The sequence below is a fragment of the Dipodomys merriami genome, unplaced genomic scaffold (assembly GCF_024711535.1).
Source record: "Dipodomys merriami isolate MVZ:Mamm:240054 unplaced genomic scaffold, mDipMer1.0.p SCAF_13, whole genome shotgun sequence".
Classification (NCBI taxonomy): Eukaryota; Metazoa; Chordata; class Mammalia; order Rodentia; family Heteromyidae; genus Dipodomys; species Dipodomys merriami.
The window spans coordinates 20,532,212-20,547,938 of record NW_027202604.1 but is presented as its reverse complement, the minus strand read 5'-3'; the positions used below and the strand labels follow the sequence as shown (position 1 = coordinate 20,547,938).

Below are 15,727 nucleotides of genomic sequence, written 5' to 3'. Positions count from 1 at the left end.
TTTAGCCAGGGTACCTGAAGCCTCAGACTGCTCTCTCCATAAAGGGGGGTGGGGGCGGCCAGGGAACTTGCAGGGGGGCAAGTATGCCCCTCCTAGTCAGAGAAGAGCTACACCAAGAAACAGGAGACCCTAAGTGTCATCTGCTTGTTTGGGGCTTGGTTTGGGTTTTACCTGTACTTCAAGCAAAGCAGGGAGCACACACTGGTCATCATAGGAAACGCAGTGGACAAAAAAGCCATCGGCAGCTCACTCAGCCTCTGCCAGCTGAAGCTGGCCGGCCCTCAGCTTTCCTGCCTCCACGTCACTGCTCATTGCAGCCCTAATGAGCTGCCGGAAGCACAGGCTGAATATTTAATGAGGCCGCTCAGCGTGAATGGCTATTGTGACCAGAGAAGGGTCCCTGTTCATGTGGCAGAGGGGCCTTACAATAGCTGGCCCTACTGCTGGGTCTTTTAGCCAAGCAGATAGCATCCTTCTGGTGTTCTGTGTCACTGGGCTGTCCCCACTCCTCTACCATCTCTCTCACTAACAACATGGACACACAATGCAGCCTGTAATTCCAGCTCCGGTGTTGCTTATTGAGTCCAAAGTGGCCCGGGATCTTTCTAGGAAGCTCCCCCACCTCCAAAAATAAAAAGGAATTAGAGGGTTAGAAGAGAAATCAAGCGTCCTCTATCTAAACCAAAGATATCCCCGGGGGGGGGGGGGTACGGGGAGATACGGGGACAGCAGAGTCATTCGGTTTTCTGTCATCTATTCGGTTTTCTGTCATCACTTTCTACAGCGCAGCTATTACCAAATGCTGTGGCAAAGGTCACAGGTCACAGGAGCAGGTGCTTTTCTTTAGCCAGAGCCGGTTGTCACACGGAGAGCAGCACCCTCTGGCATTTGTGGGCATGGCTCTTGAATCAGTCTGGATTGGTCCTCTATACCAATATGGGGTCCTGAACATACGCAACTCCAATGCTTGGCACATTTCTCACAGCACGCACACAAAAGTTTTGTTGCTATGAATTACCTGACAATTGTAATATAATTAATAAAAGGAAGTTCATGACTTTCATAGATGCTTTTACCTATGTTGAGGGTAATTACTTAGACTCAGTTACTGAGACTCAACTTCCATGGATGTAAAATGCATATAAAATGATGGAGCTCTGGGTCTCACCACAGCTACTGAGTGTGCAAAGACGGAAAAATCCAGGTGAAAACATGGGATTTTTATATTTGAAATAACAGCCCGATTTCTAAACTAGAACTTTCGTCCACTTTAACAAATGGAAAAAAAACAAACAAAATTAACTTCTGGGCCAAGCAGGGCAGTATACATCTATAATTTGAACACTACAAAGGTTGAGGCAGGAAGATCAGAGTTTAACAGCCGGGGATACACTGCATGAGGAAAAAGAAAAGGAACTTTTATTTCAAGATTTGAATTACTAAGTCTATTACTAAGTTTAGACACATAAAGCGATTAGCCAAAGCTATGAGTACTAGCCAAGTGTTAAAGTCTTGGACTTGAGAAGAACAAACTGTCATGTTGATTTTTTTTTTCTAGAGGGTAGACAGTTTAGCCAGTCTCTCAGCTACGTATGGCACTAAAGGCTCCACATTATCTTTGGAGGAAAAAAAAAAAAAAGCAGTGTGTACTGAAGCAAATCACACTGCAGAGCCCCATGTGCTGCTGTTTATAATGGATTTTCCCTGGAGCAAAATAACTCTGTGATTGCCAGAGAAAAGCACACAACTGGGAATGAGGGTCAGAAGCTGGGAGACAGAGCCCCGAACATCTGCACCATGCTGCACAAAGACCTGGGTGGGCAACTAGCTGCAGCGATTGAGGCCGGGGGTGTCTTTCCTTCGTATGCATTTCTTGTGTATTATTGTTTCCTTCGAATGAAGGTTTGAGAGCAGTCAGCAAATGTTTATTCAGCACCCACTCCATGGCACTGTGTGCACAGATTAACGCATTCTGGACAACTGTCCACAGTCCTCACAAATCACTTCTGTAAGCCTGGCTAAATGCTGGAGTGACTGAAGAGAATTATGTAAGGAACAGAGGATCTGTACAGAGAAATTAGGAAATGATTGGGGGAGGGGTGGATCAATTACAATCACTCAGTTCTCCTCTTTGTGATAGTCTGTATTAAGTATTTGGGGGCAAAATCTTTTTACACGCTTTTCCCCATGGACTATTTCTTAGTCATCTTCAGTGGGAGAAGGATAATTAAGGCAGCCAAGACCTTGCCCTCATGACATTTACGTTTTTATAGGAAATCCAACTACAAAGTTTCAAATAGCAGTTATGGAGAACACATAAATGATGTGGTGACAAACGGTGCGGGTAAGGGCTCCAATAAAGGAGGATGAGTTTGATAAACTACAGAGAGGACACCAACCTAGGTGGATCTAGTAGCTAGAGGAAGTGCGTCAGGGTGACTCTGGCAGTTGATAGAAAGGAAAGCAGTGACAAGAACAGAGAAAGGCTGCCCCAGGAAGGACTGGGAAGGAGGGTCAAAGGCCCATCGTCCAAGAGCCAGGAGGCCTTCGAAGGTTTTCCCTGGTACCTAAGAGCAAGGGACAGTATGGGGCGGGGGCGGGAGGGGGATAGTTCCAGTCCATGTACTGACATGGATTCATTTCTTTCAAGAAATTCCTTTGGGCTGCTATGTGAGGAATGGCGTATAGGGAGTATTGGTGAACAGGAAGAATTGAACACAGGGATTGACAAAGCCAACTTGGGATCTCAGGCAATTGTAAGCAAATGCCCATTTTTTATTTTTTTAAAGCAAAATAGGAACAGATTTTATTTGCAAAGGAACCTCTCTAAATAATACTAGAAAAAAATCATTGTAACTGATTTGCATTTTGCTCATTTCAATAATCAGATTAACTTTTAACATTTGATAACATTTGGACTTTTTAAATGACATTTTTCCTTTTTCCACTAAATATTTGAGTGGACAAAATTTATACTCACTGTTAAATTATGATCATCTCATTCATCAATACAGAAAAAAGTTCCAATGACGAGTAGTCCTTTTGATATCTTTTTGTTATTATAAACGTGATGTACAGAAGGGTGCATCATATCCCTCATTTTGTCATAATTAGAATGTGCCTATAAATCTACAAGTAAACACACTGGATGGTAAAAGACAAAAAAAACCCACTTGGACACGATAAATTATACCGGTCTCTAGATGTTCAAACAGTGAGACGAAAGGAGGATATTCTTCAGAGAGGATCAAAAGTTTCAATTGCTATGGGCATATGATCATATAAAATGATATCTATGTAAATGAACTCCAAAACATGAATACAGGAGCCTCCCTCCACCTTGTAACTGTTTTTTTCTTTTCTTTTGTATCTTTTGTCCTGTTATAAGTTTATCTGTTTTGGGGAGGGTAAGAGAGAAGCACAGAAATGACAAAGTGTAAACAAATGCAGCAGTGGTAAGCATTAGCCACTGTTGACAATGAACTTGTGGGGGCGGGGCAGGAGGGGAAAACTGGGAGAAAGCAAGGGAAGGGGTGACACTGTTCATTTTCTATTGTTTTAGTAACAAAGGGTAATCATACTATACAGTATCTCCCTGATAACAAACCAGCTGACATCCTTATTACAAATATCTTCTTGGTCTTCCATTTCATTGAGGTATTAAGTAGTATTTAAACTACTAATTTCTTAGGGATCTACCTTGGGTTTATTCAAAGGGCCATTCGGCTAATTTTAAACTTTTAACTATCATCCCACACTGTGAGGAAGAGCTCGCATGTACAAATTCTATGATTTGCTGACTTCCTAGAAGTCCATGAAAAAAAATTTGTTTCTTGACCTTTAGCCATGTATCAGAAAAAAAAAAAAAAGACAAAGGCAGGGACGTGGAGGAAAAGCAAACCCTGCACCTCCCCCCCCTGGGGGGGGGCATTTTAATACCTCTAAACTTGTAACCTGTGATTTGTTCAAAGAGGCAGGATTGTCTCAAATTTTGAGCTCAGGGGAATGCAGATAGAATTTCTTAGAAAGCTGATGTGCGTCACTGAGTAAACCATTTCAGTTTTCTATCTAGGTCCACTTCTATTTCACCTAACTTACCTTAAAAGTCTCATCTTGAATGAAACAGAGTGTCTGGAGCATCAATGGCCACTGTTGTGGCTCTACAAAACACATGCTTATGGAAATACCATAAAGAGGAGAAATGAGGAAGTAGTATTTAAAAATTGAATTAAAAAAATTCAAGTCTGACAACAATTTTAATCCAGTGAGTCTCCACCATACATTTTATTCTTCCATTTCTCCATGCTCCAGGATGCTCTCTGATCCCTTTGAGAAACAGAAGACAAGTAGCATATTCTTATTGATCCTGGTTGGCCTATTGATAATCCAAGTTTCTTGTCATGTACTTCCCCTAATCTACATTTGAGGAATATCTATATATGACATTCGAAGCATCCCTATTTTAGTATACTGTTGAATTTTGCAGCATTATAAAGAATAAATCTCTCATCAGAGTTTGAGTCAATCAAACAGTGGGTATAAGCCAATACTGTGCATTATCTCTTTACTTTAGGGAGCTTTTTTTTTTTTAATACCCATACAAGCTGAAACCTACTCCTGATAAATCTTGCTGAGTAGGCCCAGGAGAGCACAGTCTATGTATTTAGAAGTCTCTCCTCCCCAGGGAGGGCCATGTATATTGTTTCTATTTCAGAACTACTGTGACAAAGGGACAAAGGTTCCTGAGTCTCCAGTGCTGTCACTAAGAAGCCACTAAAAAGAAAAGTCTTCAATGGGAGATATAATAAGAATAATGATTTGTCAGAAGAGAATTTACATGATCCCATGTGGGATAAGAAACAGTCAATAAAGAGTTCAAAGGTATTTCATAATCATGTCCAATGCAGAGGCGCACATGTAGATGAAAATTTCAAGCTCCTTGGTTCTATTTTTGTTAGAATGGTAAGTTCTTAGAAACAGGATGGCATTCTGACCTGAGAGCAAACTGTTTTGCTACCCACTGCTGAATAAAGGCTTTTGGTTTAATAAAGACTTATTAGAGCTGGGTGCTTGTGGCTCATGAATGTAATCCTAGCTACTCAGGAGGCTGAGATCTGAAGACTGCAGCAGAAAGCCAGCAGGAGCAGGAAAGTCCATGAGATTCATCTCTAGTTCATCACAGAAAAAGCCAGAAGGGGCACTGTGGCTCAAGTGGTAGCCTTGAGGGAAAAGGAGCTCAGGGACAGCACATGGGCCCTGAGGTCAAGCCCCAGGACACCCCCTCTCCTCCTGCCAAAGACTTATTGTTCTTACATAAAGACTTATATTTCTCAAATAAAATGTTCCCCTCCTTAAGTTACCTTTTAAGCCACTCTTGTAGACTCTGCTACATGTCGATTAGCAAAGTTTATTTTGCTTTCTATGAAGAATTGTTGAGATGAAGAACTTGTCAGTATTTACTTTGCTATTTACTTGGTAGTATTCTGACACTAAATTCCAAGTGTCTTGCCACTTGAACAAATTTGGAAGACATTGTACTTATATATAGCTTTCTAAAACCCATCCCTGGGGGGCGGGAGGAAGGAGAGGGGAGATAGGGAGGGATGATAAGGGGAAACAAAGGAGGAAGCAACAATGCTTGATAAGAAATGTACTTATTACCTTGCTCATGTAATTGTATGGTATTTTCACAATAAATAAATAAAATAAAACCCATCCCTAGGAAACAGTGAGTGATATAAGATGTTCATTGAATGTTCTCAGGTAGGCCTAAGGAGACAACTCAGTATATATGATTTCTTCAATTCAAACTTGATGGGTCTATGGAATAGAATGAAAATTAAATGGGAACTGAGAATCTGTTGGTTCCTAAGTTAGATTCACATGCGGTATGCTTCCACAGAGTGAATATTCTGGATACTGAGTTGAAGAGTTTCCTACTTACAGGTATACATGTGCTAAACAACAAGGCTCTGACATGCCACCCAAAACCCAAAGACATCTAATGCTTAGCCAAGAATCGCTGACGGTTCACATCTCTGCACAGCTCCACAGGAAGTTCTAGGAGACAAATGTGAGCAGGCTTCCTATTATTTTTCATTCATTCATCCATTTTGGAAAACCTACATGAGCTATATATTTGAGAGAGATTTCTAAGAAAGGATTGACTGGAAATCAAGAGGGTAATATAAACTATCCTATCTGGCAGCTGGTAAGTCTGCATGGATCCTAATTAGCAGCTCCCCTGGTCTTAGGCCCATATCCTACTCCTGTGGTCCGGATCTGTATGGTGTCTGATAGCCTCATGGTAGATTACACTGTGCAAGTGTCTAGCTTCTAAACAGTCTATGGGACAAGGAGGCTGATGATCAGGACTTCAGCTCATGGACTAAAATTTCTAAAAATAACTTTCTATTCTTTCAAATGAGGAAGGTCCTTAGGGGCAGAGACTTTTCAACAATCAAATATTCTACTCTGAAGCCAGGCAGTAGTGCCTCATGCCTATAATCCTAACTACTTAGGAGACTGAGATCTGCGGTACAAAGCCAGCCCTGGCAGGGTGACCCTGCCCATGAGACTCTTATCTCTAATTAACCACCAGAAAGCCGGAAGTGATGCTGTGACTCAAAGTGATAAAGTGCTAGCCTTGAGCAAGAAAGCTCAGGAACAGCACCCAGACCCTGAGTTCAAGCCCCAGAACCGACCAAAAATAAATAAATTCTACTCTTGTGAAAGCACAGCACGTGTGTTGAGCAGTCTTCTAACCAGTGCGGTGAACACTGACCCTTATCAGCTGTCAAGTTCAAGTCTTTGAGCTTCCTGCAGAAGCACACACATACAGGCAGCACATGGCTGTGTTTAATTGGCCTGGCTGACTAATGACACGCAACACCACACATACACACAGCTGCTCCTATGGTGCTTTGTAAGTATCAGTATACATTCCCATTAAGAGAGGTTTACTCTAAACACAATGGAGTCAACTACAAATATAGGTAGAAAAATCTCTATACTTTTAATGTCTTCCCCCATTGATTAACTTCCAGAAAGCTGACACACTCTAACACCCACAATGGCCAAATTTCTGCATAAAGACCCCATACTGTTCCCATCCTGCAACCTTGGGTCATTCCATAGGTCTGTCCTCCACAGTACCACGGTTGCCAGGCATGGGAGGGGGGTTTCCTGATTTGTATGAAAACCAACCAAATGTTGCTATTCTGAGATCAGAAATCAAGTCTCTCTCTTCAAATTAAGCTCAAGGGTTTTATAATCACATCACTGCAAGTTTGCTAGCAGTGTGTAGTGCAAAATCCTAACTGCAGACTCTAGTGGGCAGTTAGCTGAGCGGCTGCCGCATGTTAATTAAGCAATCTTAACTGATTTATGGACTGCCCTCATTTAAATTTACAGTGCCATGCTCGCGAATAATCCCATTTATTCTCATGCTGTCAAGAACAGAAATTGCATTAATATTTACTTGTAAATGGATCTGTTGTAGTGGACCATGTATGAATAAGAGTCACTTATAAAGTGCTCACACACCTTTAAAGAAGGTGACTGAGAACTGTATGGGAAAAAAATCATTAGGGGAAACGTTTGCAGAAATGTAAGTGGCAAATGAGGCAGGAGAAGAATAAGTATCACTGAGCTTTCCTTCAGAGAGGGAAAAGTTACTCTTGGGTTCCACTTGGAAAGAAGCCCAATTTAGTTCTAAGTTGAGATTTTTTCATATACAACAACTCATTTGCTGTTAAGTTTCTTTTGCTACATGTTAAGTAGTTCAGTTTCTACAACTGAGTTTACCCTGGCAGTATCTTCTCAGGAAAGGATCGTCTAGGAAGGAAAATTCAGAACCCAAAATATGCTTCGGATTGGCATACTTCCTAAACCATAAATGGGGACATGAAATCTGACTGTGATGGGAGGGCTGGCCTGGAAATCCCGAGGTGTATGTCTGTCACGCCCCAGCAAGTCTAGTCAGTGGGACTGATGAGAGGAAAGGAAGAAGGAAAAGAGAAAAGAGTAAAATCTTCGGAAAGATCGGTAGGGTGTGAGAGGGGATAAAATGTTACACGAGAAACTGTGTCAAGAAATTCTGGATTTCTCTCAGGCATGGGAAATGCCCTCCCTGGTTTTCACCTCTTAAAGGTGGGAGGAGAAAAAAAAATATCTGATTTATGCACTGAGAATTTTAGTAGATGAATCAGATTGCCGGCAGCTAATATGTATATGGGAGAAAATGATCAAATTATTAATGCTAATTGTCTGAAGACAATAGGTATCTTGTTGCTAAACATTAACTTTGACAAGAGATCCTTGCAGATGCCTAGGTACTTTGAAGTACTGGTGATACTTTCCAGAAGATGGAGAACCATGGTTACTTCCTAAAACATGTTCTGACAAACCTAGAGCCTGCTTTTTATTTTCTCTTGGAGGTACTGGGGATTTGAACGGAGGGCCTCATAGGCTAATGCTCTAACCATCTGAGCTACAACTCCAGCCCTGCTTTTGCTGGTTAGTTTTGAGATAGTCTTCTAAACTGTTCTGCCTGGGCTGACTTTGAACTATGATCCTTTTGTTCATAGCCTCCTAAGAAGCGAAGATGTGAGGCATGAGCCACCAGTACTGGCTGAATATCTTAAAAAAAAAAAATTACAGTCTGGCCAGTTTAAATTCTCAATGATTTGACATTTTCTATTAAAATGTGAATCCATACTTTAAAATAGTAATCTCAGAATGAAGGAACTTCCTAGTTATAACTCAAAAGTCTAAGGGGAAAAAAACCCCAAATAGAGAAATACTGGATTACAGAAAAGTCAAAGAATCACAGTTAAGAGCAAACCACAGAGCCAGGCCCTGGTGGCTCATGCCTCTACTCCGAGCTACTCACGAGGCTGAGATCCGAAGACTGCTTCAAAGCCAGCCTGGGTAGGAATGTTCAACCCATTCTTATCTTCAATTAACCATCAGGAATGATAGAGTACTAGCCCTGAGCAAAGGAGCTCACAGAGAGAGCCCAGGTCTGGAGTTCAAACCCCATGACTGACCAAAAAAAAAAAAAAAAAAAAGTAAACTACAGATAACAAAAAAAAAAAAATGCAACTCATACTATTGAGAGGGGATATCTTCATCTCTCTTCATTGGAAAAAGACCAACAACCCAAAGGGAAAAGTGGTAAAAGGTATAAATAAGGTCTTCTGGAAAAATAAAAACCAATGGTCCAACTCACTTATAATAAAAGGCAACACACGGAAACTACAGAGACATGATTTTTTTATAGCGATGAGCAACAATGGCAATCCACTATGGAGGATATGGGGATATGAGTATATTCACACAATACTAATGGGAACCCATCTTGATACTCTACCATGGAAAGCAATTTGGCACCATCCATCAAAATTACAACACATGTACCGAGGGACAGACACTGCCAGTTTCCTGACTTCATCCTACATATGTCCTTTATCCACTTAACCAAATGGACACACAAAGTTCTTTGCTATAGGGAATCTTGTTTGTAACAACAGGAGCCTAGGGACAACCTAAATAAGTCTTGACATAGCTATACAAAAAAAATTACCATGCTTTTGTAAAAAAATAAAATAGGGAGACTAGAGAGGAATAGAGAAACATCAGGCTAAGTACAAATCTAAGGAGCATGGTAATGTGTGCAGGCCTGTTCTGTGTAAAAGCAGAACATGGCTTCCTATGTGTTTATGTCTCTAACAATCGCTGGAAAACCAGTGGGTGAACTAGCAAGGGGAGCTATTTGTGAGCAGGCAGGAAACAACACAGTGGGGTATATATGACTTTAAGCTTTTTGTATTGAGTATTAGCCATTCAAAGCCTTTTGGAAAAGTTTAATACTTTGCACATGACATGTCGAATGTTGTCCTCTCCTTTCTGGGAGAAATAACCAGTTCTCTCCTTTTACTGCTTTATCTTAAACAATTCTTTCCACTCCGGGCCTTAGGGGTTCAGTCCTCGCTCCTGCCAGCAGAGGGCTAACGTGAGCAACTGGGATAGAGAGGCAAAGGGTTGTTGAATGCCACAGGAAGTTCATGCACTGGAACTCAGACTCTTTGGGTGTCTCCTGAGTCATTCTCCTCTGATCCGTGGCCACCCTGTGGAACGTGAGAGGGACAGAAGAGGCAAAGGGAGCAGAAAACGAGGCTGGTGGAAGTGATGCTCTGGCTGTTCCGGCCTTCAGCAGAAGCCTGGCAGAGGTGGGGACACCCTGCCTTCCTGAGGGCTGTGGACAGAGCAGCAGCATGGAGCTGGGCAGGGAGGAAGCAGGCCATGCACCTGGGGCAGGAAGATGGAGGTGGAAGTGTGAAGATGGGGTGCTGGTCTTAGGTACACAGAACCCAAAGTGTGAATAGGGAATTGTAGGCTCCGAGGAACAGAGCAGGCAGAGACAGCAGCATCAGAAGGAAGATAGCCTTTGAGACCTTTGAGGACCAGGATCTACCTGGCCCACTTGTTCCTCATGGAATATTAAAGCCCAGCACTGGACAGAGAAAGGAGGAGTTGGTCAGTACTTCAATAAGTGTGGAGGGTCCAGCTCAGTCACTTCAGTGGGTATGGCCTGGCCACTTACCTTACCTTCTCACAAGTGCAACTTCCTCCTGTCCTGTGAGTCATATATCCCCCACTAACCACTTCCTGTGTGCTATCTCATTCTGTCTTCACAACAATGCCAACAATTCACTATTTCAAGACAGGGTTTCATGATGGAGCCCAGGCTGGCCTTAAACTAACCATCTTTACACCTCACTCTCCTGAGTACTGGGATTACAGGTGTGATCCATCACACCCAGATTCAATGGACTTACTTTTTAGATGAGGAAATCAAAGTTCAGAATACTTTTCATTCACAGAGCCAGAAAATGGTAGACCTGAAGTAACCACTGAATCTCAGTCAAAAGTCCATCATTTTTTTTTTTTTTTTTTTTTTTTGTCGGTCGTGGGGCTTGAACTCTGGGCCTGGGCGTTGTCCCTCAGCTCTTCAGCTCAAGGCGAGCGCTCTACCACTTGAGCTACAGCGCCACTTCCGGTTTTCTGGTGGTTTATTGGAGATAGGAGTCTCACGGTCTTTCTTGCCCGGGCTTGCTTTGAACCGCGATCCTCAGATCTCAGCCTCCTGAGTAGCTAGGATTACAGGCGTGAGCCACCAGCGCCCGGCCATCATTTTTTTTTTAAAGCTACTACATTGTAAAAAGGGGTAGGGAGGGTAGTACACTATTTGACTTACAATCAGATAGATTCTCATAGTTCCCACAATGGATCTTAACTTAGACCTACATGGAACTTACTTGTGTTCCTTTTACTCAGAAGCAGAGAAAAGACTACAGGGTCTAGGTGCCTTGTAACATAATACAGTTGCAAAGCATCATGGGTCTAATTGAATTGTCTACAGCATGGCCACAACCTGTTCACTCCCACACTGGGGCCAAGTACATTAATGGGACAGTTCAACATTATCTCTGGGGAACCTGAGACGCATTTATCTCTATGTGGTCCGTGAGGCGTTGCTGGCTCTTGTAAGAACTGCACTAAAACCCACATTTCTATGGGCTAGATAGAAGCATTCAAGTGATCTCCGAATTTTCCCTCTCTTAACCGAAATCTTTTGAATCCAAAGGTATAAAGAAGGATTTCTATTTCACTTTTATACTACTGGAGTTTTGAACATCTATTTACAAACTGAAAACTTCAACAAGTTAAAAAAAAGATCATGGGTAATTATACTACCAATCTCTGCCTTCTGTGCAAGGCCAACATTGCACCACGCACGTTAGAAGATAGACAGATCGAGAATATTCTCATTAATCTGTCAAAATTTCCATACAAATCTTTTCACATGTCATCTGTGTATATAATTATAGAGGATAGATAAGCAGAATTTCATCTTAGGAACCTGATTTTGCTCACAACCAATAAAGACCAATCAGCACATGGAAAAAAAATCAAATGTAAGAAAGAAAAGTACTACTTATGGCATTAGGTCATTGAGTAGGCCTATGCACCATCAATGTAATCTTAAAATCTTACATTTACATTCAAGAGTTTGCCTACAATAATCCTTACTTAACTATGATGAAGACCTTCATTATAATGTGTGGTGATTAAGATTGTTTGTTACAAATCTCTCCAGGTCAATAATTTTTATGCAGTATTTAAATCATCTACAACTCATCAAAAGTTGCCCTTTCTGATGAAAAAGCACATGATAAATCCACATTTGCCCAGTTCTCTCTCCATTTCCTACTCTTCACCTCTAAAGGAGCTACACATGTAGTATTCTAGAAGATGTGTTTTCACCTATATGGGTAAGTGCATGCATTTGTTTTTTTTTTTTTTTTTTACAAAGAAGCTCTAAACCATGCAAACATCTGAAATTTTTGAAAGAAAATGGATGCAACATACAAACATAGAACACACCCAGTATGCACCAATCTAGAAACAAAATAAAACCCACCTCCCAAGCCACAAAACAAAACAAAGCAAAGCAAGCATATGCAGGGCATACTGTAAAATTGATATTTTTGCACATCTTGCTTTTGAAGGTTGGGGTAAAACAGGTGAGGATGAGCATTTGCTATCCAGAAGACATTTTTAAACCCCGTGGCAACAAAAACAAAAAAGAATTCAGCAAGCCAGTCCCGGCGATTGAGACGCCCCCCTGAAGCTGGACCGCCCCTCACCTGCTCCCCTTTTCTCCTCTCTCCCCAGAAGAAGGCACTTCACGGAAACGTCTGGGAAAGCCCTTGGACTTTACTTTGTTACACCCTCTAAATGGATAAAAAACAAAAGAGAACAGGTGTAGAAGACAATATTTGCAATTGGCCACTCAAGAGTTCCACACAAATACCCTCCCTCCCCTTCAACACAGGTGTCCCTGACAGGCAGGCCTTTCCTGAGGTAGGTGTGTGTGTGGAGGGGCGGGGGGGGGGGGAAGAGAGGGGGGCCTGGAGCTCAAAAGAGGAAACCACACACTCAAAGATGGCACGTTTCAGGAAGGTCTCTGATGCTGGAACAAGAAATACAAAAGAGCTCTTCCAGGTTGTCTTTATGTATTGGAAGGTGGAGGTGGCATTACTCTGGAACTTTAACAAGAATGATTCCTCTCATTCTGATATCTGCTGGACCACCTCTGGCTTCAACTAACAGAGGGGAAGGTATTTGCTGATGGCCAGTATCCTACCCTTGTGTTGCAACTTTCTCTAAATTTGGTTATCATTAGAGAAATCCAGGGTTTGTCTTTTTCTCTTGCGTTCCTATCACCTTGGGATAAATGCTGTCCTGCTACACAGTACAGACTGTAGAATACATACCAGGGAGACAGGAACAGGAACTGGCAAGTTATTACTAAATGAGAAATTCTCTGTGTAGTTTCCCTTTAAAATGTAAATAACCACAGCCACCATGATTGGCTATAGACTTGAGATACATACTTCTTGCCACCATACATGAAGAACACTTGAGCTAAATGAACACTTCAAAGTATTTGATTATATTTAATTAGCTACATTTCCTGGGCTGGAGAAACTCACACTGAAATGAATCCTATTGTTCCCAAGCTCCACAATCTGAAAATGATTTTTTTTTTTTTTTTTTGTCGGTCGTGGGGCTTGAACTCTGGGCCTGGGCGCTGTCCCTCAGCTCTTCAGCTCAAGGCGAGCGCTCTACCACTTGAGCTACAGCACCACTTCCGGTTTTCTGGTGGTTTATTGGAGATAGAAGTCTCGAGGTCTTTCCTGCCCGGACTGGCTTTGAACCGCGATCCTCAGATCTCAGCCTCCTGAGTAGCTAGGATTACAGGCATGAGCCACCAGCGCCCGGCTGAAAATGATTTTTTTTACCCCTACCTAAACTAGAATCTGTGGATATTTTCTTTTCTGGAATCGTGCACAGGAGTGTGAAGTCAGGTGGGTAATTCTGTTAAAAACTTTAACAGCTTTTTTCCTTCAAGAAGTAAATGTTATCTAATTCTTGCTAGCAGGCCCTTTCCCCCCTCCTTTGTAAAGTTTTTATTTTGGTAATTATTAGGCTACATATTGGGTAAAAAGTGCTTGGCAAAGGAGTCAAAATGTAGAGAAGCCAAAAGTTGGGAATGTGACACAAAGGGCGGAGAGGGGCGATTGCTGGAATTCTGAACTTCTTGTCTCCCTCTATCGAGAACTTTCTGGAACTACAATGACTGTCCTCCAGACATCACGGATAGGCTGTGTGGCTATGCACATTAATCTGAGGAAATCACGAGTGTGTTGGAATGTTTTTACAAATTTTCATAGAAACTTGAAACTTGCAGCTTCCTCAAATGTTTAGACTTTTCCTCAACCCTTAGCCCCACTCAGAATTCTGCCAGATTCACTGTAGGGGGAATTTTGGAGCAGAGCCGCCATCTCCGCAGCTTTTTTCTCACACACAATCACAGGCGCTTAAAACTACCACCCGTAAACTGACAACACTTCACTGAGAAGCAAATGTCAGACAATCAATAATTAATATCTCCAGCAATCAAAAGGGAGGGTCATCTATGCTGACCTACAATACAATCAATAACATTGGAGAGGATGCTGGTCAATCCTGAGAATTCAAACAGAGGTGCTTTTTCGTCACTTTGAGGAAACTAAACCCCTCATGAAAATCTCCCCTTTCCTGCTAAGTTTTACAAATCCACCCATCCACCACTTGCCTAGCACAATCAGTCGCTGCCGTTTTTCAAAGTATCATGAAGCATGGTGAAATGGAAACCTTTATCTGGGTATCCTTTTGCTGCTTTTGTCTAATGACTGTGTGTTAGCCTGTTCCAAGAGCCTCCACTGGCATCCCAGGGCCGACTTGACAGCAGGGGGCCGGTTACTATAACAACTGACAGCTCTTGTGAATTCTGAAAGGCCCTAGAGTAGCCATTTGGGAAACAGTTATTGAGTAAAAAGTTGCTTGGAATCATTACTACCACGTGACCCAGATCTCCCTGAACAGTTAGTTGCCTGGAGAGGAAGAAAGAAGAAGAAAGAAGAAGAAAATTGTCCACCTCTCACAACAGGCCTCGAAAAGCTCCTTCGCCCCTACTCCTTTCAGCATCTCGGAGCAAGACAGTTTAACACCACAGTGTCATCATGAATGACAACCCTCTGAGACAGGCCAGATTTTGGCATTCTGAAGTGTGCTTTAACTCTCCTCACTGGCTTGACACATTGTCAGGTGCTCAATGGTAAAAATTATTCCTAATGATTAGAGAGAGAGAAAAAAACCCCACCAAAAACAAAACCTTGAAATACGGCTACAGATGCAAGTTCTAGGAAGAGGCGAATTGCATAGGCAGTTAGCAGTTTTAAAAGGAAAGAGTGATATCCTGAACATCTGTGGTCCACTAAATGGTCTTTCTGTAGAAAGAATAAAGGCCATCAATACGCAAAGCCCCCGAAAATGCCTTGGAAGCTTCGCTTTTGCTAAGCTTAGGAGTCGTGTTATATAAAACCTACCTTTTGATTCTCATTTTCTCAGCGCAAGAGGACCCTGAGTGGTGGGGGACTGAACTCAGGGCCTTTGTACATGTGGAGCCCCATGGAGAAGCTCCTGTGAAGGTGGCCTGTGCTTTGAATGCATGGAAGGAAGGGGGACTCCAGGAGCGCTGGCCCCACGATCCATGCTTCTAGGTCATCTCCTAGACAGCTGCCTCTGCCCGAGCATCTGTCCTTTCCCTTTGTTC

The 15,727-nt window shown here is 42.3% G+C and overlaps 1 protein-coding gene across 3 annotated transcripts in view; it reads right to left on the bottom strand.

The window, feature by feature from the left end:
• Ptprg (protein tyrosine phosphatase receptor type G) overlaps window positions 1–15,727 on the bottom strand; it is a 693,584-nt gene that overhangs the window by 52,377 nt on the left and 625,480 nt on the right. For 2 of the 3 annotated variants that reach the window (XM_070018858.1, XM_070018856.1), the window contains exon 14: window positions 12,714–12,800. The exons of the other annotated variant lie outside the window; for it this stretch is intronic. In XM_070018858.1, coding sequence (XP_069874959.1) covers window positions 12,714–12,800 — 87 coding nt within the window. The remainder of the gene's footprint in view (window positions 1–12,713; window positions 12,801–15,727) is intronic. 3 annotated transcript variants of the gene reach the window in all.